We start from the raw sequence: 20,846 nt of genomic DNA, 5'->3' as shown, positions 1-20,846 counted from the left end.
TTGTCTGTGAGTCAGAGGGGCATGGATTGGATGGATGGAGCAAGGTGTGGATAAAGCAGATGAGGTGCAGCGGTGCTCTTGAGCAGCCTTTGGGTGTTTTTCTTTTTGTGCTTCCATGGTGTTGGCCAAAGGCTGGCAGTGCTTTTGCACAGGGGCTTGCACAGGGGCTGCTGCTTGGGCAGGCGCCGTTGAGAAGAGGGGTCGGGGGCTGTTTGCAGCAGGGCTTGGAGTAGGCGTTGGGCGGAGATGGCTTTCCCCTGGCGCAAAGAGTGCTTGCAGTGCTCGAGAGAGGAGAGGCAGTGGCAAGTGTTTTGTCATAAGTCTTTATTTGGACTGGCACAAATAAGTGAAGAGGTAGAAAAATAAATACGTGAATAAATAGGTAAATAAAATAAATAACTAAATAAATAAGTCAATAAATAAGTGGAGAAGGTCTTTGGTCCGTATCAGTATGAGCAGCGGAATCGCTGGAGACGCAGCGGTTGAAGGCTGCGGGGGCCGTGCGGTTGTTGCAGGCCTGTGTGTGGTCCCAGGTGAGAGGAGGCGTGGGGTTGGAGGTGGGTTTGGGGCCTAGGTGTGGCTGGGCGGGTGGGCCTTGGCGCTAGCGGCGCGTGGCGCGTGTGAGGTTGTGGAGGTGCAGTAGAGAGGCACGAGCTTCGAGGCGGACGTGGTCCCAGGCGCAGGCGCTGTGGTTGTGGGCGTGCAGGAAGAGGTGGATGTCCCTGAAGTACTTGTTGATGGCGAGCAGCGGGTTGCGTGGTCCTTTGAAGGGCGTGGCGTTGTCGGGGAGGCATTGCTCCAGGTGGTGGATGTGGTGCTGCAGCTTGTTGAGGAGGTGGTTGCGAGCCTGGCCGGGCCAGTGCTGGCGGGTGCTGTTGGAGCTGAGGGTGTGGAAGAGGTGCTGCAGGATGCGCAGGGCGGTGGCGGCGGCTTGGTGCGGCTGCAGGTTGTGGTGGAGCAGGCTGGCGGGGAAGAAGGGCGGCTCTGGCAGGTGGCAGGGCTGCGTGTGGCCGACCGCAGCCATGTCCTGGAGGAGGCGGAGAGCGTCGCCGGGGAAGGTGTCCTCGTGTGTCCAGAGGTGTTGGCAGGCCAGGGTGCCGGCCAGAGCGGTGAGGAGGAGCAGGAGCGCCGGGGCGGCGTGCGGCAGGCGTGGCTGTGTGGCTGTGGCCGCAGCCATGGTGAGTCTCTGTGGGTGCTGTTGGGTGCTGCTGGGCAGGAGGAGCCCGGTGAGGCTGGCTGGTGCTGCTGGTGGCTGTGCTTGGGGTGGCTCCGGGTGCGCGGCTTTGTATGCGAGGCAGCTTTCCCTTCATCGCTTTCCGATTGTCCGCAGTTTCTGCCTGTACTTTCCAGTCTGTACTGGTGGCTGTGTAGGTTTTGGGGAAGTGTTTGGTCGGGGTGTCCGTGGTTGGGGATTGTGGTGGCAGCGGCGTGCCGGCCTTGCGAAAGCTCTGTCTCGGAGGCGTCGTTGTCAGGTGTGGCGGAGAGGGCTCTTGGCTGTTGCCCTTCACCTGCCGGGCCAGCTGCGCGGTCCGTGCTGTGCTACTGAGTCTCTCTTTGTGGCCAAGCATGCTTTCCACCCGCAAAGCCCTGCTGGTGGCTGTGGTGACTTTTCCTTTCACTCGGTGGCTTGCCTTTATTTTCATCTTAGCCACTGTTTTCCTTTTGTGGTTGCAAGGCATGTGCGGTGATGTCAGTGGGCGGGGGCTGGCGTTTCCCCTCCTGGGGTCAATGCCCAGAGGCAGTGTTCGAGGCGCTGTGTGTGCACGTGGGCCTTGGAGGCCTGAGTGTGTCCTTGCACAGAGGCAGGCGCTCCAGCTGCTGTGTTTGGGAGGAGCCAGCAAGGAGGCAGGCAAGGAAGGCTCAGTGAAGAAGGCGGCGCAAGGGAGGGGCTTTGCTCTTCCTGTCGTGCTTGCTCCGCTGGCTGTGGCCCTGGAGCAAGGGTCCGGTTTGGAGATGCATGGCCCAGTGGATGAGGCAGCCGCAGGGCCAAAGAGGACTGTCCCCCGTGAAAGCAATGGGGTTGTGTTTTGGGATTGCCAGAGCCCTGGCCTGCAAGAGCGTGTCCTGTTCAGGGCTCGTTGGCCCGTGCGAGGTGTGGCGTCCTTGGAGGGGATGGCTCTGAAGAGGCACGGGGGTCTAGAGGACATCACGTGTGAGCAAGACGGCAGGGCCTGGGCTTCTGCGGCTGAGTAGCGAAGGTTTGCCAGCAGTTTCAGATGCCTTTGCAAAAGCGCAGAAAAGCTGGGGATCGGTGAGGAGGAATGAGGGCTGTGCAGAGATCTGCAAGGGGACGATTGCCATGGCCTCGTGGAGAAATGGTTGGATGGTTGCTAGGAGCACAGCATGGGCTTTGAAGGTTGGAGACTTTTGGGGCAAAGAGGCTGTGGAGGGGAGTGGATGTTTGTAGCCTTGTGTGTCAGCGATCTCCAGGCCCGCTGCTGAAGTGGCGCGTGGCAAGTGCGGGGAGCCCTGCCTGCAGAATGGAGATCCCCGGGCCACTGTAGGACAGGGTCAACTTTGAGACCATCTTAGCAACTTGAACTTAGTGTCCGAGTGCATGGCACGTGCAGAGGTTAATGCCTGAGTCCTGAGGGAACTTTCAGATGGAGTTGCTAGGCCAGAGTGCATCGTTTTTGAAAGCTGGTGTCTGTCAGTCCAAATGGCCAAGAAGCGGTAGAAGGGAAGTAGAAGCCCCGTTTTTAGAAAGGGAAAAGGAGAAGAGTGTGGGAAGTACGGAGCATTCAGGCTGAGCTCTGTGTGAGGCAAGAAGATGAGGCTGCTTCTCCGGGAGACTATGTTAAGGCCAATGGAAAAGCAAGAGGTGATTGGGAACAGGGAGCATGGCATTCCAAAGTGCAAAATCACCATTCCTGGCAGTTTTGGTGCTGTTCTATGCTTAGGGCTCCGCGGCAGTGGTGGAGAGGGGCAAGGAAAGTGACCTCGTGTGCCTGGCTTTGTGCAAAGTGCTTGACAGTGTCCCGCATGACGTCGTTGTCTGTGAGTCAGAGGGGCATGGATTGGATGGATGGAGCAAGGTGTGGATAAAGCAGATGAGGTGCAGCGGTGCTCTTGAGCAGCCTTTGGGTGTTTTTCTTTTTGTGCTTCCATGGTGTTGGCCAAAGGCTGGCAGTGCTTTTGCACAGGGGCTTGCACAGGGGCTGCTGCTTGGGCAGGCGCCGTTGAGAAGAGGGGTCGGGGGCTGTTTGCAGCAGGGCTTGGAGTAGGCGTTGGGCGGAGATGGCTTTCCCCTGGCGCAAAGAGTGCTTGCAGTGCTCGAGAGAGGAGAGGCAGTGGCAAGTGTTTTGTCATAAGTCTTTATTTGGACTGGCACAAATAAGTGAAGAGGTAGAAAAATAAATACGTGAATAAATAGGTAAATAAAATAAATAACTAAATAAATAAGTCAATAAATAAGTGGAGAAGGTCTTTGGTCCGTATCAGTATGAGCAGCGGAATCGCTGGAGACGCAGCAGTTGAAGGCTGCGGGGGCCGTGCGGTTGTTGCAGGCCTGTGTGTGGTCCCAGGTGAGAGGAGGCGTGGGGTTGGAGGTGGGTTTGGGGCCTAGGTGTGGCTGGGCGGGTGGGCCTTGGCGCTAGCGGCGCGTGGCGCGTGTGAGGTTGTGGAGGTGCAGTAGAGAGGCACGAGCTTCGAGGCGGACGTGGTCCCAGGCGCAGGCGCTGTGGTTGTGGGCGTGCAGGAAGAGGTGGATGTCCCTGAAGTACTTGTTGATGGCGAGCAGCGGGTTGCGTGGTCCTTTGAAGGGCGTGGCGTTGTCGGGGAGGCATTGCTCCAGGTGGTGGATGTGGTGCTGCAGCTTGTTGAGGAGGTGGTTGCGAGCCTGGCCGGGCCAGTGCTGGCGGGTGCTGTTGGAGCTGAGGGTGTGGAAGAGGTGCTGCAGGATGCGCAGGGCGGTGGCGGCGGCTTGGTGCGGCTGCAGGTTGTGGTGGAGCAGGCTGGCGGGGAAGAAGGGCGGCTCTGGCAGGTGGCAGGGCTGCGTGTGGCCGACCGCAGCCATGTCCTGGAGGAGGCGGAGAGCGTCGCCGGGGAAGGTGTCCTCGTGTGTCCAGAGGTGTTGGCAGGCCAGGGTGCCGGCCAGAGCGGTGAGGAGGAGCAGGAGCGCCGGGGCGGCGTGCGGCAGGCGTGGCTGTGTGGCTGTGGCCGCAGCCATGGTGAGTCTCTGTGGGTGCTGTTGGGTGCTGCTGGGCAGGAGGAGCCCGGTGAGGCTGGCTGGTGCTGCTGGTGGCTGTGCTTGGGGTGGCTCCGGGTGCGCGGCTTTGTATGCGAGGCAGCTTTCCCTTCATCGCTTTCCGGTTGTCCGCAGTTTCTGCCTGTACTTTCCAGTCTGTACTGGTGGCTGTGTAGGTTTTGGGGAAGTGTTTGGTCGGGGTGTCCGTGGTTGGGGATTGTGGTGGCAGCGGCGTGCCGGCCTTGCGAAAGCTCTGTCTCGGAGGCGTCGTTGTCAGGTGTGGCGGAGAGGGCTCTTGGCTGTTGCCCTTCACCTGCCGGGCCAGCTGCGCGGTCCGTGCTGTGCTACTGAGTCTCTCTTTGTGGCCAAGCATGCTTTCCACCCGCAAAGCCCTGCTGGTGGCTGTGGTGACTTTTCCTTTCACTCGGTGGCTTGCCTTTATTTTCATCTTAGCCACTGTTTTCCTTTTGTGGTTGCAAGGCATGTGCGGTGATGTCAGTGGGCGGGGGCTGGCGTTTCCCCTCCTGGGGTCAATGCCCAGAGGCAGTGTTCGAGGCGCTGTGTGTGCACGTGGGCCTTGGAGGCCTGAGTGTGTCCTTGCACAGAGGCAGGCGCTCCAGCTGCTGTGTTTGGGAGGAGCCAGCAAGGAGGCAGGCAAGGAAGGCTCAGTGAAGAAGGCGGCGCAAGGGAGGGGCTTTGCTCTTCCTGTCGTGCTTGCTCCGCTGGCTGTGGCCCTGGAGCAAGGGTCCGGTTTGGAGATGCATGGCCCAGTGGATGAGGCAGCCGCAGGGCCAAAGAGGACTGTCCCCCGTGAAAGCAATGGGGTTGTGTTTTGGGATTGCCAGAGCCCTGGCCGGCAAGAGCGTGTCCTGTTCAGGGCTCGTTGGCCCGTGCGAGGTGTGGCGTCCTTGGAGGGGATGGCTCTGAAGAGGCACGGGGGTCTAGAGGACATCACGTGTGAGCAAGACGGCAGGGCCTGGGCTTCTGCGGCTGAGTAGCGAAGGTTTGCCAGCAGTTTCAGATGCCTTTGCAAAAGCGCAGAAAAGCTGGGGATCGGTGAGGAGGAATGAGGGCTGTGCAGAGATCTGCAAGGGGACGATTGCCATGGCCTCGTGGAGAAATGGTTGGATGGTTGCTAGGAGCACAGCATGGGCTTTGAAGGTTGGAGACTTTTGGGGCAAAGAGGCTGTGGAGGGGAGTGGATGTTTGTAGCCTTGTGTGTCAGCGATCTCCAGGCCCGCTGCTGAAGTGGCGCGTGGCAAGTGCGGGGAGCCCTGCCTGCAGAATGGAGATCCCCGGGCCACTGTAGGACAGGGTCAACTTTGAGACCATCTTAGCAACTTGAACTTAGTGTCCGAGTGCATGGCACGTGCAGAGGTTAATGCCTGAGTCCTGAGGGAACTTTCAGATGGAGTTGCTAGGCCAGAGTGCATCGTTTTTGAAAGCTGGTGTCTGTCAGTCCAAATGGCCAAGAAGCGGTAGAAGGGAAGTAGAAGCCCCGTTTTTAGAAAGGGAAAAGGAGAAGAGTGTGGGAAGTACGGAGCATTCAGGCTGAGCTCTGTGTGAGGCAAGAAGATGAGGCTGCTTCTCCGGGAGACTATGTTAAGGCCAATGGAAAAGCAAGAGGTGATTGGGAACAGGGAGCATGGCATTCCAAAGTGCAAAATCACCATTCCTGGCAGTTTTGGTGCTGTTCTATGCTTAGGGCTCCGCGGCAGTGGTGGAGAGGGGCAAGGAAAGTGACCTCGTGTGCCTGGCTTTGTGCAAAGTGCTTGACAGTGTCCCGCATGACGTCGTTGTCTGTGAGTCAGAGGGGCATGGATTGGATGGATGGAGCAAGGTGTGGATAAAGCAGATGAGGTGCAGCGGTGCTCTTGAGCAGCCTTTGGGTGTTTTTCTTTTTGTGCTTCCATGGTGTTGGCCAAAGGCTGGCAGTGCTTTTGCACAGGGGCTTGCACAGGGGCTGCTGCTTGGGCAGGCGCCGTTGAGAAGAGGGGTCGGGGGCTGTTTGCAGCAGGGCTTGGAGTAGGCGTTGGGCGGAGATGGCTTTCCCCTGGCGCAAAGAGTGCTTGCAGTGCTCGAGAGAGGAGAGGCAGTGGCAAGTGTTTTGTCATAAGTCTTTATTTGGACTGGCACAAATAAGTGAAGAGGTAGAAAAATAAATACGTGAATAAATAGGTAAATAAAATAAATAACTAAATAATTAAGTCAATAAATAAGTGGAGAAGGTCTTTGGTCCGTATCAGTATGAGCAGCGGAATCGCTGGAGACGCAGCGGTTGAAGGCTGCGGGGGCCGTGCGGTTGTTGCAGGCCTGTGTGTGGTCCCAGGTGAGAGGAGGCGTGGGGTTGGAGGTGGGTTTGGGGCCTAGGTGTGGCTGGGCGGGTGGGCCTTGGCGCTAGCGGCGCGTGGCGCGTGTGAGGTTGTGGAGGTGCAGTAGAGAGGCACGAGCTTCGAGGCGGACGTGGTCCCAGGCGCAGGCGCTGTGGTTGTGGGCGTGCAGGAAGAGGTGGATGTCCCTGAAGTACTTGTTGATGGCGAGCAGCGGGTTGCGTGGTCCTTTGAAGGGCGTGGCGTTGTCGGGGAGGCATTGCTCCAGGTGGTGGATGTGGTGCTGCAGCTTGTTGAGGAGGTGGTTGCGAGCCTGGCCGGGCCAGTGCTGGCGGGTGCTGTTGGAGCTGAGGGTGTGGAAGAGGTGCTGCAGGATGCGCAGGGCGGTGGCGGCGGCTTGGTGCGGCTGCAGGTTGTGGTGGAGCAGGCTGGCGGGGAAGAAGGGCGGCTCTGGCAGGTGGCAGGGCTGCGTGTGGCCGACCGCAGCCATGTCCTGGAGGAGGCGGAGAGCGTCGCCGGGGAAGGTGTCCTCGTGTGTCCAGAGGTGTTGGCAGGCCAGGGTGCCGGCCAGAGCGGTGAGGAGGAGCAGGAGCGCCGGGGCGGCGTGCGGCAGGCGTGGCTGTGTGGCTGTGGCCGCAGCCATGGTGAGTCTCTGTTGGGTGCTGTTGGGTGCTGCTGGGCAGGAGGAGCCCGGTGAGGCTGGCTGGTGCTGCTGGTGGCTGTGCTTGGGGTGGCTCCGGGTGCGCGGCTTTGTATGCGAGGCAGCTTTCCCTTCATCGCTTTCCGATTGTCCGCAGTTTCTGCCTGTACTTTCCAGTCTGTACTGGTGGCTGTGTAGGTTTTGGGGAAGTGTTTGGTCGGGGTGTCCGTGGTTGGGGATTGTGGTGGCAGCGGCGTGCCGGCCTTGCGAAAGCTCTGTCTCGGAGGCGTCGTTGTCAGGTGTGGCGGAGAGGGCTCTTGGCTGTTGCCCTTCACCTGCCGGGCCAGCTGCGCGGTCCGTGCTGTGCTACTGAGTCTCTCTTTGTGGCCAAGCATGCTTTCCACCCGCAAAGCCCTGCTGGTGGCTGTGGTGACTTTTCCTTTCACTCGGTGGCTTGCCTTTATTTTCATCTTAGCCACTGTTTTCCTTTTGTGGTTGCAAGGCATGTGCGGTGATGTCAGTGGGCGGGGGCTGGCGTTTCCCCTCCTGGGGTCAATGCCCAGAGGCAGTGTTCGAGGCGCTGTGTGTGCACGTGGGCCTTGGAGGCCTGAGTGTGTCCTTGCACAGAGGCAGGCGCTCCAGCTGCTGTGTTTGGGAGGAGCCAGCAAGGAGGCAGGCAAGGAAGGCTCAGTGAAGAAGGCGGCGCAAGGGAGGGGCTTTGCTCTTCCTGTCGTGCTTGCTCCGCTGGCTGTGGCCCTGGAGCAAGGGTCCGGTTTGGAGATGCATGGCCCAGTGGATGAGGCAGCCGCAGGGCCAAAGAGGACTGTCCCCCGTGAAAGCAATGGGGTTGTGTTTTGGGATTGCCAGAGCCCTGGCCTGCAAGAGCGTGTCCTGTTCAGGGCTCGTTGGCCCGTGCGAGGTGTGGCGTCCTTGGAGGGGATGGCTCTGAAGAGGCACGGGGGTCTAGAGGACATCACGTGTGAGCAAGACGGCAGGGCCTGGGCTTCTGCGGCTGAGTAGCGAAGGTTTGCCAGCAGTTTCAGATGCCTTTGCAAAAGCGCAGAAAAGCTGGGGATCGGTGAGGAGGAATGAGGGCTGTGCAGAGATCTGCAAGGGGACGATTGCCATGGCCTCGTGGAGAAATGGTTGGATGGTTGCTAGGAGCACAGCATGGGCTTTGAAGGTTGGAGACTTTTGGGGCAAAGAGGCTGTGGAGGGGAGTGGATGTTTGTAGCCTTGTGTGTCAGCGATCTCCAGGCCCGCTGCTGAAGTGGCGCGTGGCAAGTGCGGGGAGCCCTGCCTGCAGAATGGAGATCCCCGGGCCACTGTAGGACAGGGTCAACTTTGAGACCATCTTAGCAACTTGAACTTAGTGTCCGAGTGCATGGCACGTGCAGAGGTTAATGCCTGAGTCCTGAGGGAACTTTCAGATGGAGTTGCTAGGCCAGAGTGCATCGTTTTTGAAAGCTGGTGTCTGTCAGTCCAAATGGCCAAGAAGCGGTAGAAGGGAAGTAGAAGCCCCGTTTTTAGAAAGGGAAAAGGAGAAGAGTGTGGGAAGTACGGAGCATTCAGGCTGAGCTCTGTGTGAGGCAAGAAGATGAGGCTGCTTCTCCGGGAGACTATGTTAAGGCCAATGGAAAAGCAAGAGGTGATTGGGAACAGGGAGCATGGCATTCCAAAGTGCAAAATCACCATTCCTGGCAGTTTTGGTGCTGTTCTATGCTTAGGGCTCCGCGGCAGTGGTGGAGAGGGGCAAGGAAAGTGACCTCGTGTGCCTGGCTTTGTGCAAAGTGCTTGACAGTGTCCCGCATGACGTCGTTGTCTGTGAGTCAGAGGGGCATGGATTGGATGGATGGAGCAAGGTGTGGATAAAGCAGATGAGGTGCAGCGGTGCTCTTGAGCAGCCTTTGGGTGTTTTTCTTTTTGTGCTTCCATGGTGTTGGCCAAAGGCTGGCAGTGCTTTTGCACAGGGGCTTGCACAGGGGCTGCTGCTTGGGCAGGCGCCGTTGAGAAGAGGGGTCGGGGGCTGTTTGCAGCAGGGCTTGGAGTAGGCGTTGGGCGGAGATGGCTTTCCCCTGGCGCAAAGAGTGCTTGCAGTGCTCGAGAGAGGAGAGGCAGTGGCAAGTGTTTTGTCATAAGTCTTTATTTGGACTGGCACAAATAAGTGAAGAGGTAGAAAAATAAATACGTGAATAAATAGGTAAATAAAATAAATAACTAAATAAATAAGTCAATAAATAAGTGGAGAAGGTCTTTGGTCCGTATCAGTATGAGCAGCGGAATCGCTGGAGACGCAGCAGTTGAAGGCTGCGGGGGCCGTGCGGTTGTTGCAGGCCTGTGTGTGGTCCCAGGTGAGAGGAGGCGTGGGGTTGGAGGTGGGTTTGGGGCCTAGGTGTGGCTGGGCGGGTGGGCCTTGGCGCTAGCGGCGCGTGGCGCGTGTGAGGTTGTGGAGGTGCAGTAGAGAGGCACGAGCTTCGAGGCGGACGTGGTCCCAGGCGCAGGCGCTGTGGTTGTGGGCGTGCAGGAAGAGGTGGATGTCCCTGAAGTACTTGTTGATGGCGAGCAGCGGGTTGCGTGGTCCTTTGAAGGGCGTGGCGTTGTCGGGGAGGCATTGCTCCAGGTGGTGGATGTGGTGCTGCAGCTTGTTGAGGAGGTGGTTGCGAGCCTGGCCGGGCCAGTGCTGGCGGGTGCTGTTGGAGCTGAGGGTGTGGAAGAGGTGCTGCAGGATGCGCAGGGCGGTGGCGGCGGCTTGGTGCGGCTGCAGGTTGTGGTGGAGCAGGCTGGCGGGGAAGAAGGGCGGCTCTGGCAGGTGGCAGGGCTGCGTGTGGCCGACCGCAGCCATGTCCTGGAGGAGGCGGAGAGCGTCGCCGGGGAAGGTGTCCTCGTGTGTCCAGAGGTGTTGGCAGGCCAGGGTGCCGGCCAGAGCGGTGAGGAGGAGCAGGAGCGCCGGGGCGGCGTGCGGCAGGCGTGGCTGTGTGGCTGTGGCCGCAGCCATGGTGAGTCTCTGTGGGTGCTGTTGGGTGCTGCTGGGCAGGAGGAGCCCGGTGAGGCTGGCTGGTGCTGCTGGTGGCTGTGCTTGGGGTGGCTCCGGGTGCGCGGCTTTGTATGCGAGGCAGCTTTCCCTTCATCGCTTTCCGGTTGTCCGCAGTTTCTGCCTGTACTTTCCAGTCTGTACTGGTGGCTGTGTAGGTTTTGGGGAAGTGTTTGGTCGGGGTGTCCGTGGTTGGGGATTGTGGTGGCAGCGGCGTGCCGGCCTTGCGAAAGCTCTGTCTCGGAGGCGTCGTTGTCAGGTGTGGCGGAGAGGGCTCTTGGCTGTTGCCCTTCACCTGCCGGGCCAGCTGCGCGGTCCGTGCTGTGCTACTGAGTCTCTCTTTGTGGCCAAGCATGCTTTCCACCCGCAAAGCCCTGCTGGTGGCTGTGGTGACTTTTCCTTTCACTCGGTGGCTTGCCTTTATTTTCATCTTAGCCACTGTTTTCCTTTTGTGGTTGCAAGGCATGTGCGGTGATGTCAGTGGGCGGGGGCTGGCGTTTCCCCTCCTGGGGTCAATGCCCAGAGGCAGTGTTCGAGGCGCTGTGTGTGCACGTGGGCCTTGGAGGCCTGAGTGTGTCCTTGCACAGAGGCAGGCGCTCCAGCTGCTGTGTTTGGGAGGAGCCAGCAAGGAGGCAGGCAAGGAAGGCTCAGTGAAGAAGGCGGCGCAAGGGAGGGGCTTTGCTCTTCCTGTCGTGCTTGCTCCGCTGGCTGTGGCCCTGGAGCAAGGGTCCGGTTTGGAGATGCATGGCCCAGTGGATGAGGCAGCCGCAGGGCCAAAGAGGACTGTCCCCCGTGAAAGCAATGGGGTTGTGTTTTGGGATTGCCAGAGCCCTGGCCGGCAAGAGCGTGTCCTGTTCAGGGCTCGTTGGCCCGTGCGAGGTGTGGCGTCCTTGGAGGGGATGGCTCTGAAGAGGCACGGGGGTCTAGAGGACATCACGTGTGAGCAAGACGGCAGGGCCTGGGCTTCTGCGGCTGAGTAGCGAAGGTTTGCCAGCAGTTTCAGATGCCTTTGCAAAAGCGCAGAAAAGCTGGGGATCGGTGAGGAGGAATGAGGGCTGTGCAGAGATCTGCAAGGGGACGATTGCCATGGCCTCGTGGAGAAATGGTTGGATGGTTGCTAGGAGCACAGCATGGGCTTTGAAGGTTGGAGACTTTTGGGGCAAAGAGGCTGTGGAGGGGAGTGGATGTTTGTAGCCTTGTGTGTCAGCGATCTCCAGGCCCGCTGCTGAAGTGGCGCGTGGCAAGTGCGGGGAGCCCTGCCTGCAGAATGGAGATCCCCGGGCCACTGTAGGACAGGGTCAACTTTGAGACCATCTTAGCAACTTGAACTTAGTGTCCGAGTGCATGGCACGTGCAGAGGTTAATGCCTGAGTCCTGAGGGAACTTTCAGATGGAGTTGCTAGGCCAGAGTGCATCGTTTTTGAAAGCTGGTGTCTGTCAGTCCAAATGGCCAAGAAGCGGTAGAAGGGAAGTAGAAGCCCCGTTTTTAGAAAGGGAAAAGGAGAAGAGTGTGGGAAGTACGGAGCATTCAGGCTGAGCTCTGTGTGAGGCAAGAAGATGAGGCTGCTTCTCCGGGAGACTATGTTAAGGCCAATGGAAAAGCAAGAGGTGATTGGGAACAGGGAGCATGGCATTCCAAAGTGCAAAATCACCATTCCTGGCAGTTTTGGTGCTGTTCTATGCTTAGGGCTCCGCGGCAGTGGTGGAGAGGGGCAAGGAAAGTGACCTCGTGTGCCTGGCTTTGTGCAAAGTGCTTGACAGTGTCCCGCATGACGTCGTTGTCTGTGAGTCAGAGGGGCATGGATTGGATGGATGGAGCAAGGTGTGGATAAAGCAGATGAGGTGCAGCGGTGCTCTTGAGCAGCCTTTGGGTGTTTTTCTTTTTGTGCTTCCATGGTGTTGGCCAAAGGCTGGCAGTGCTTTTGCACAGGGGCTTGCACAGGGGCTGCTGCTTGGGCAGACGCCGTTGAGAAGAGGGGTCGGGGGCTGTTTGCAGCAGGGCTTGGAGTAGGCGTTGGGCGGAGATGGCTTTCCCCTGGCGCAAAGAGTGCTTGCAGTGCTCGAGAGAGGAGAGGCAGTGGCAAGTGTTTTGTCATAAGTCTTTATTTGGACTGGCACAAATAAGTGAAGAGGTAGAAAAATAAATACGTGAATAAATAGGTAAATAAAATAAATAACTAAATAAATAAGTCAATAAATAAGTGGAGAAGGTCTTTGGTCCGTATCAGTATGAGCAGCGGAATCGCTGGAGACGCAGCGGTTGAAGGCTGCGGGGGCCGTGCGGTTGTTGCAGGCCTGTGTGTGGTCCCAGGTGAGAGGAGGCGTGGGGTTGGAGGTGGGTTTGGGGCCTAGGTGTGGCTGGGCGGGTGGGCCTTGGCGCTAGCGGCGCGTGGCGCGTGTGAGGTTGTGGAGGTGCAGTAGAGAGGCACGAGCTTCGAGGCGGACGTGGTCCCAGGCGCAGGCGCTGTGGTTGTGGGCGTGCAGGAAGAGGTGGATGTCCCTGAAGTACTTGTTGATGGCGAGCAGCGGGTTGCGTGGTCCTTTGAAGGGCGTGGCGTTGTCGGGGAGGCATTGCTCCAGGTGGTGGATGTGGTGCTGCAGCTTGTTGAGGAGGTGGTTGCGAGCCTGGCCGGGCCAGTGCTGGCGGGTGCTGTTGGAGCTGAGGGTGTGGAAGAGGTGCTGCAGGATGCGCAGGGCGGTGGCGGCGGCTTGGTGCGGCTGCAGGTTGTGGTGGAGCAGGCTGGCGGGGAAGAAGGGCGGCTCTGGCAGGTGGCAGGGCTGCGTGTGGCCGACCGCAGCCATGTCCTGGAGGAGGCGGAGAGCGTCGCCGGGGAAGGTGTCCTCGTGTGTCCAGAGGTGTTGGCAGGCCAGGGTGCCGGCCAGAGCGGTGAGGAGGAGCAGGAGCGCCGGGGCGGCGTGCGGCAGGCGTGGCTGTGTGGCTGTGGCCGCAGCCATGGTGAGTCTCTGTGGGTGCTGTTGGGTGCTGCTGGGCAGGAGGAGCCCGGTGAGGCTGGCTGGTGCTGCTGGTGGCTGTGCTTGGGGTGGCTCCGGGTGCGCGGCTTTGTATGCGAGGCAGCTTTCCCTTCATCGCTTTCCGGTTGTCCGCAGTTTCTGCCTGTACTTTCCAGTCTGTACTGGTGGCTGTGTAGGTTTTGGGGAAGTGTTTGGTCGGGGTGTCCGTGGTTGGGGATTGTGGTGGCAGCAGCGTGCCGGCCTTGCGAAAGCTCTGTCTCGGAGGCGTCGTTGTCAGGTGTGGCGGAGAGGGCTCTTGGCTGTTGCCCTTCACCTGCCGGGCCAGCTGCGCGGTCCGTGCTGTGCTACTGAGTCTCTCTTTGTGGCCAAGCATGCTTTCCACCCGCAAAGCCCTGCTGGTGGCTGTGGTGACTTTTCCTTTCACTCGGTGGCTTGCCTTTATTTTCATCTTAGCCACTGTTTTCCTTTTGTGGTTGCAAGGCATGTGCGGTGATGTCAGTGGGCGGGGGCTGGCGTTTCCCCTCCTGGGGTCAATGCCCAGAGGCAGTGGCAGTGTTCAAGGGGCTGTGTGTGCACGTGGGCCTTGGAGGCCTGAGTGTGTCCTTGCACAGAGGCAGGCGCTCCAGCTGCTGTGTTTGGGAGGAGCCAGCAAGGAGGCAGGCAAGGAAGGCTCAGTGAAGAAGGCGGCGCAAGGGAGGGGCTTTGCTCTTCCTGTCGTGCTTGCTCCGCTGGCTGTGGCCCTGGAGCAAGGGTCTGGTTTGGAGATGCATTGGCCCAGTGGATGAGGCAGCCGCAGGGCCAAAGAGGACTGTCCCCCGTGAAAGCAATGGGGTTGTGTTTTGGGATTGCCAGAGCCCTGGCCTGCAAGAGCGTGTCCTGTTCAGGGCTCGTTGGCCCGTGCGAGGTGTGGCGTCCTTGGAGGGGATGGCTCTGAAGAGGCACGGGGGTCTAGAGGACATCACGTGTGAGCAAGACGGCAGGGCCTGGGCTTCTGCGGCTGAGTAGCGAAGGTTTGCCAGCAGTTTCAGATGCCTTTGCAAAAGCGCAGAAAAGCTGGGGATCGGTGAGGAGGAATGAGGGCTGTGCAGAGATCTGCAAGGGGACGATTGCCATGGCCTCGTGGAGAAATGGTTGGATGGTTGCTAGGAGCACAGCATGGGCTTTGAAGGTTGGAGACTTTTGGGGCAAAGAGGCTGTGGAGGGGAGTGGATGTTTGTAGCCTTGTGTGTCAGCGATCTCCAGGCCCGCTGCTGAAGTGGCGCGTGGCAAGTGCTGGGAGCCCTGCCTGCAGAATGGAGATCCCCGGGCCACTGTAGGACAGGGTCAACTTTGAGACCATCTTAGCAACTTGAACTTAGTGTCCGAGTGCATGGCACGTGCAGAGGTTAATGCCTGAGTCCTGAGGGAACTTTCAGATGGAGTTGCTAGGCCAGAGTGCATCGTTTTTGAAAGCTGGTGTCTGTCAGTCCAAATGGCCAAGAAGCGGTAGAAGGGAAGTAGAAGCCCCGTTTTTAGAAAGGGAAAAGGAGAAGAGTGTGGGAAGTACGGAGCATTCAGGCTGAGCTCTGTGTGAGGCAAGAAGATGAGGCTGCTTCTCCGGGAGACTATGTTAAGGCCAATGGAAAAGCAAGAGGTGATTGGGAACAGGGAGCATGGCATTCCAAAGTGCAAAATCACCATTCCTGGCAGTTTTGGTGCTGTTCTATGCTTAGGGCTCCGCGGCAGTGGTGGAGAGGGGCAAGGAAAGTGACCTCGTGTGCCTGGCTTTGTGCAAAGTGCTTGACAGTGTCCCGCATGACGTCGTTGTCTGTGAGTCAGAGGGGCATGGATTGGATGGATGGAGCAAGGTGTGGATAAAGCAGATGAGGTGCAGCGGTGCTCTTGAGCAGCCTTTGGGTGTTTTTCTTTTTGTGCTTCCATGGTGTTGGCCAAAGGCTGGCAGTGCTTTTGCACAGGGGCTTGCACAGGGGCTGCTGCTTGGGCAGACGCCGTTGAGAAGAGGGGTCGGGGGCTGTTTGCAGCAGGGCTTGGAGTAGGCGTTGGGCGGAGATGGCTTTCCCCTGGCGCAAAGAGTGCTTGCAGTGCTCGAGAGAGGAGAGGCAGTGGCAAGTGTTTTGTCATAAGTCTTTATTTGGACTGGCACAAATAAGTGAAGAGGTAGAAAAATAAATACGTGAATAAATAGGTAAATAAAATAAATAACTAAATAAATAAGTCAATAAATAAGTGGAGAAGGTCTTTGGTCCGTATCAGTATGAGCAGCGGAATCGCTGGAGACGCAGCGGTTGAAGGCTGCGGGGGCCGTGCGGTTGTTGCAGGCCTGTGTGTGGTCCCAGGTGAGAGGAGGCGTGGGGTTGGAGGTGGGTTTGGGGCCTAGGTGTGGCTGGGCGGGTGGGCCTTGGCGCTAGCGGCGCGTGGCGCGTGTGAGGTTGTGGAGGTGCAGTAGAGAGGCACGAGCTTCGAGGCGGACGTGGTCCCAGGCGCAGGCGCTGTGGTTGTGGGCGTGCAGGAAGAGGTGGATGTCCCTGAAGTACTTGTTGATGGCGAGCAGCGGGTTGCGTGGTCCTTTGAAGGGCGTGGCGTTGTCGGGGAGGCATTGCTCCAGGTGGTGGATGTGGTGCTGCAGCTTGTTGAGGAGGTGGTTGCGAGCCTGGCCGGGCCAGTGCTGGCGGGTGCTGTTGGAGCTGAGGGTGTGGAAGAGGTGCTGCAGGATGCGCAGGGCGGTGGCGGCGGCTTGGTGCGGCTGCAGGTTGTGGTGGAGCAGGCTGGCGGGGAAGAAGGGCGGCTCTGGCAGGTGGCAGGGCTGCGTGTGGCCGACCGCAGCCATGTCCTGGAGGAGGCGGAGAGCGTCGCCGGGGAAGGTGTCCTCGTGTGTCCAGAGGTGTTGGCAGGCCAGGGTGTCGGCCAGAGCGGTGAGGAGGAGCAGGAGCGCCGGGGCGGCGTGCGGCAGGCGTGGCTGTGTGGCTGTGGCCGCAGCCATGGTGAGTCTCTGTGGGTGCTGTTGGGTGCTGCTGGGCAGGAGGAGCCCGGTGAGGCTGGCTGGTGCTGCTGGTGGCTGTGCTTGGGGTGGCTCCGGGTGCGCGGCTTTGTATGCGAGGCAGCTTTCCCTTCATCGCTTTCCGATTGTCCGCAGTTTCTGCCTGTACTTTCCAGTCTGTACTGGTGGCTGTGTAGGTTTTGGGGAAGTGTTTGGTCGGGGTGTCCGTGGTTGGGGATTGTGGTGGCAGCGGCGTGCCGGCCTTGCGAAAGCTCTGTCTCGGAGGCGTCGTTGTCAGGTGTGGCGGAGAGGGCTCTTGGCTGTTGCCCTTCACCTGCCGGGCCAGCTGCGCGGTCCGTGCTGTGCTACTGAGTCTCTCTTTGTGGCCAAGCATGCTTTCCACCCGCAAAGCCCTGCTGGTGGCTGTGGTGACTTTTCCTTTCACTTGGTGGCTTGCCTTTATTTTCATCTTAGCCACTGTTTTCCTTTTGTGGTTGCAAGGCATGTGCGGTGATGTCAGTGGGCGGGGGCTGGCGTTTCCCCTCCTGGGGTCAATGCCCAGAGGCAGTGGCAGTGTTCGAGGGGCTGTGTGTGCACGTGGGCCTTGGAGGCCTGAGTGTGTCCTTGCACAGAGGCAGGCGCTCCAGCTGCTGTGTTTGGGAGGAGCCAGCAAGGAGGCAGGCAAGGAAGGCTCAGTGAAGAAGGCGGCGCAAGGGAGGGGCTTTGCTCTTCCTGTCGTGCTTGCTCCGCTGGCTGTGGCCCTGGAGCAAGGGTCTGGTTTGGAGATGCATTGGCCCAGTGGATGAGGCAGCCGCAGGGCCAAAGAGGACTGTCCCCCGTGAAAGCAATGGGGTTGTGTTTTGGGATTGCCAGAGCCCTGGCCTGCAAGAGCGTGTCCTGTTCAGGGCTCGTTGGCCCGTGCGAGGTGTGGCGTCCTTGGAGGGGATGGCTCTGAAGAGGCACGGGGGTCTAGAGGACATCACGTGTGAGCAAGACGGCAGGGCCTGGGCTTCTGCGGCTGAGTAGCGAAGGTTTGCCAGCAGTTTCAGATGCCTTTGCAAAAGCGCAGAAAAGCTGGGGATCGGTGAGGAGGAATGAGGGCTGTGCAGAGATCTGCAAGGGGACGATTGCCATGGCCTCGTGGAGAAATGGTTGGATGGTTGCTAGGAGCACAGCATGGGCTTTGAAGGTTGGAGACTTTTGGGGCAAAGAGGCTGTGGAGGGGAGTGGATGTTTGTAGCCTTGTGTGTCAGCGATCTCCAGGCCCGCTGCTGAAGTGGCGCGTGGCAAGTGCTGGGAGCCCTGCCTGCAGAATGGAGATCCCCGGGCCACTGTAGGACAGGGTCAACTTTGAGACCATCTTAGCAACTTGAACTTAGTGTCCGAGTGCATGGCACGTGCAGAGGTTAATGCCTGAGTCCTGAGGGAACTTTCAGATGGAGTTGCTAGGCCAGAGTGCATCGTTTTTGAAAGCTGGTGTCTGTCAGTCCAAATGGCCAAGAAGCGGTAGAAGGGAAGTAGAAGCCCCGTTTTTAGAAAGGGAAAAGGAGAAGAGTGTGGGAAGTACGGAGCATTCAGGCTGAGCTCTGTGTGAGGCAAGAAGATGAGGCTGCTTCTCCGGGAGACTATGTTAAGGCCAATGGAAAAGCAAGAGGTGATTGGGAACAGGGAGCATGGCATTCCAAAGTGCAAAATCACCATTCCTGGCAGTTTTGGTGCTGTTCTATGCTTAGGGCTCCGCGGCAGTGGTGGAGAGGGGCAAGGAAAGTGACCTCGTGTGCCTGGCTTTGTGCAAAGTGCTTGACAGTGTCCCGCATGACGTCGTTGTCTGTGAGTCAGAGGGGCATGGATTGGATGGATGGAGCAAGGTGTGGATAAAGCAGATGAGGTGCAGCGGTGCTCTTGAGCAGCCTTTGGGTGTTTTTCTTTTTGTGCTTCCATGGTGTTGGCCAAAGGCTGGCAGTGCTTTTGCACAGGGGCTTGCACAGGGGCTGCTGCTTGGGCAGGCGCCGTTGAGAAGAGGGGTCGGGGGCTGTTTGCAGCAGGGCTTGGAGTAGGCGTTGGGCGGAGATGGCTTTCCCCTGGCGCAAAGAGTGCTTGCAGTGCTCGAGAGAGGAGAGGCAGTGGCAAGTGTTTTGTCATAAGTCTTTATTTGGACTGGCACAAATAAGTGAAGAGGTAGAAAAATAAATACGTGAATAAATAGGTAAATAAAATAAATAACTAAATAAATAAGTCAATAAATAAGTGGAGAAGGTCTTTGGTCCGTATCAGTATGAGCAGCGGAATCGCTGGAGACGCAGCGGTTGAAGGCTGCGGGGGCCGTGCGGTTGTTGCAGGCCTGTGTGTGGTCCCAGGTGAGAGGAGGCGTGGGGTTGGAGGTGGGTTTGGGGCCTAGGTGTGGCTGGGCGGGTGGGCCTTGGCGCTAGCGGCGCGTGGCGCGTGTGAGGTTGTGGAGGTGCAGTAGAGAGGCACGAGCTTCGAGGCGGACGTGGTCCCAGGCGCAGGCGCTGTGGTTGTGGGCGTGCAGGAAGAGGTGGATGTCCCTGAAGTACTTGTTGATGGCGAGCAGCGGGTTGCGTGGTCCTTTGAAGGGCGTGGCGTTGTCGGGGAGGCATTGCTCCAGGTGGTGGATGTGGTGCTGCAGCTTGTTGAGGAGGTGGTTGCGAGCCTGGCCGGGCCAGTGCTGGCGGGTGCTGTTGGAGCTGAGGGTGTGGAAGAGGTGCTGCAGGATGCGCAGGGCGGTGGCGGCGGCTTGGTGCGGCTGCAGGTTGTGGTGGAGCAGGCTGGCGGGGAAGAAGGGCGGCTCTGGCAGGTGGCAGGGCTGCGTGTGGCCGACCGCAGCCATGTCCTGGAGGAGGCGGAGAGCGTCGCCGGGGAAGGTGTCCTCGTGTGTCCAGAGGTGTTGGCAGGCCAGGGTGCCGGCCAGAGCGGTGAGGAGGAGCAGGAGCGCCGGGGCGGCGTGCGGCAGGCGTGGCTGTGTGGCTGTGGCCGCAGCCATGGTGAGTCTCTGTGGGTGCTGTTGGGTGCTGCTGGGCAGGAGGAGCCCGGTGAGGCTGGCTGGTGCTGCTGGTGGCTGTGCTTGGGGTGGCTCCGGGTGCGCGGCTTTGTATGCGAGGCAGCTTTCCCTTCATCGCTTTCCGATTGTCCGCAGTTTCTGCCTGTACTTTCCAGTCTGTACTGGTGGCTGTGTAGGTTTTGGGGAAGTGTTTGGTCGGGGTGTCCGTGGTTGGGGATTGTGGTGGCAGCGGCGTGCCGGCCTTGCGAAAGCTCTGTCTCGGAGGCGTCGTTGTCAGGTGTGGCGGAGAGGGCTCTTGGCTGTTGCCCTTCACCTGCCGGGCCAGCTGCGCGGTCCGTGCTGTGCTACTGAGTCTCTCTTTGTGGCCAAGCATGCTTTCCACCCGCAAAGCCCTGCTGGTGGCTGTGGTGACTTTTCCTTTCACTTGGTGGCTTGCCTTTATTTTCATCTTAGCCACTGTTTTCCTTTTGTGGTTGCAAGGCATGTGCGGTGATGTCAGTGGGCGGGGGCTGGCGTTTCCCCTCCTGGGGTCAATGCCCAGAGGCAGTGGCAGTGTTCAAGGGGCTGTGTGTGCACGTGGGCCTTGGAGGCCTGAGTGTGTCCTTGCACAGAGGCAGGCGCTCCAGCTGCTGTGTTTGGGAGGAGCCAGCAAGGAGGCAGGCAAGGAAGGCTCAGTGAAGAAGGCGGCGCAAGGGAGGGGCTTTGCTCTTCCTGTCGTGCTTGCTCCGCTGGCTGTGGCCCTGGAGCAAGGGTCCGGTTTGGAGATGCATGGCCCGGTGGATGAGGCAGCCGCAGGGCCAAAGAGGACTGTCCCCCGTGAAAGCAATGGGGTTGTGTTTTGGGATTGCCAGAGCCCTGGCCTGCAAGAGCGTGTCCTGTTCAGGGCTCGTTGGCCCGTGCGAGGTGTGGCGTCCTTGGAGGGGATGGCTCTGAAGAGGCACGGGGGTCTAGAGGACATCACGTGTGAGCAAGACGGCAGGGCCTGGGCTTCTGCGGCTGAGTAGCGAAGGTTTGCCAGCAGTTTCAGATGCCTTTGCAAAAGCGCAGAAAAGCTGGGGATCGGTGAGGAGGAATGAGGGCTGTGCAGAGATCTGCAAGGGGACGATTGCCATGGCCTCGTGGAGAAATGGTTGGATGGTTGCTAGGAGCACAGCATGGGCTTTGAAGGTTGGAGACTTTTGGGGCAAAGAGGCTGTGGAGGGGAGTGGATGTTTGTAGCCTTGTGTGTCAGCGATCTCCAGGCCCGCTGCTGAAGTGGCGCGTGGCAAGTGCTGGGAGCCCTGCCTGCAGAATGGAGATCCCCGGGCCACTGTAGGACAGGGTCAACTTTGAGACCATCTTAGCAACTTGAACTTAGTGTCCGAGTGCATGGCACGTGCAGAGGTTAATGCCTGAGTCCTGAGGGAACTTTCAGATGGAGTTGCTAGGCCAGAGTGCATCGTTTTTGAAAGCTGGTGTCTGTCAGTCCAAATGGCCAAGAAGCGGTAGAAGGGAAGTAGAAGCCCCGTTTTTAGAAAGGGAAAAGGAGAAGAGTGTGGGAAGTATGGAGCATTCAGGCTGAGCTCTGTGTGAGGCAAGAAGATGAGGCTGCTTCTCCGGGAGACTATGTTAAGGCCAATGGAAAAGCAAGAGGTGATTGGGAACAGGGAGCATGGCATTCCAAAGTGCAAAATCACCATTCCTGGCAGTT

The 20,846-nt window shown here is 59.0% G+C and overlaps 8 protein-coding genes across 14 annotated transcripts in view; 1 reads left to right on the top strand and 7 right to left on the bottom strand.

The window, feature by feature from the left end:
• UBAP2 (ubiquitin associated protein 2) overlaps nucleotides 1-20,846 on the top strand; it is a 162,504-nt gene that overhangs the window by 96,627 nt on the left and 45,031 nt on the right. The gene's annotated exons all lie outside the window — the stretch shown is intronic.
• On the bottom strand, nucleotides 602-1,177 carry LOC136568621 (interferon-like). The gene has a single exon (XM_066568703.1). The coding sequence runs from the start codon at nucleotides 1,175-1,177 to the stop codon at nucleotides 602-604; it is 576 nt and encodes a 191-aa protein (XP_066424800.1).
• Nucleotides 3,593-4,168, bottom strand: LOC136568620 (interferon-like). Its single transcript, XM_066568702.1, has one exon. It carries the CDS (start codon nucleotides 4,166-4,168, stop codon nucleotides 3,593-3,595), a length of 576 nt encoding a protein of 191 aa, XP_066424799.1.
• Nucleotides 6,584-7,159, bottom strand: LOC136568619 (interferon-like). Its single transcript, XM_066568701.1, has one exon. The coding sequence runs from the start codon at nucleotides 7,157-7,159 to the stop codon at nucleotides 6,584-6,586; it is 576 nt and encodes a 191-aa protein (XP_066424798.1).
• On the bottom strand, nucleotides 9,576-10,151 carry LOC136568618 (interferon-like). Its single transcript, XM_066568699.1, has one exon. It carries the CDS (start codon nucleotides 10,149-10,151, stop codon nucleotides 9,576-9,578), a length of 576 nt encoding a protein of 191 aa, XP_066424796.1.
• Nucleotides 12,567-13,142, bottom strand: LOC136568617 (interferon-like). The gene has a single exon (XM_066568698.1). The coding sequence runs from the start codon at nucleotides 13,140-13,142 to the stop codon at nucleotides 12,567-12,569; it is 576 nt and encodes a 191-aa protein (XP_066424795.1).
• LOC136568614 (interferon-like) lies at nucleotides 15,565-16,140 on the bottom strand. Its single transcript, XM_066568696.1, has one exon. The coding sequence runs from the start codon at nucleotides 16,138-16,140 to the stop codon at nucleotides 15,565-15,567; it is 576 nt and encodes a 191-aa protein (XP_066424793.1).
• LOC136568616 (interferon-like) lies at nucleotides 18,563-19,138 on the bottom strand. The gene has a single exon (XM_066568697.1). The coding sequence runs from the start codon at nucleotides 19,136-19,138 to the stop codon at nucleotides 18,563-18,565; it is 576 nt and encodes a 191-aa protein (XP_066424794.1).

Source organism: Molothrus aeneus, chromosome Z, assembly GCF_037042795.1.
Source record: "Molothrus aeneus isolate 106 chromosome Z, BPBGC_Maene_1.0, whole genome shotgun sequence".
Taxonomy (NCBI): domain Eukaryota; kingdom Metazoa; phylum Chordata; class Aves; order Passeriformes; family Icteridae; genus Molothrus; species Molothrus aeneus.
Note: the sequence above shows the minus strand (reverse complement) of the source record. Positions and strands in the feature narration are given on the sequence as shown.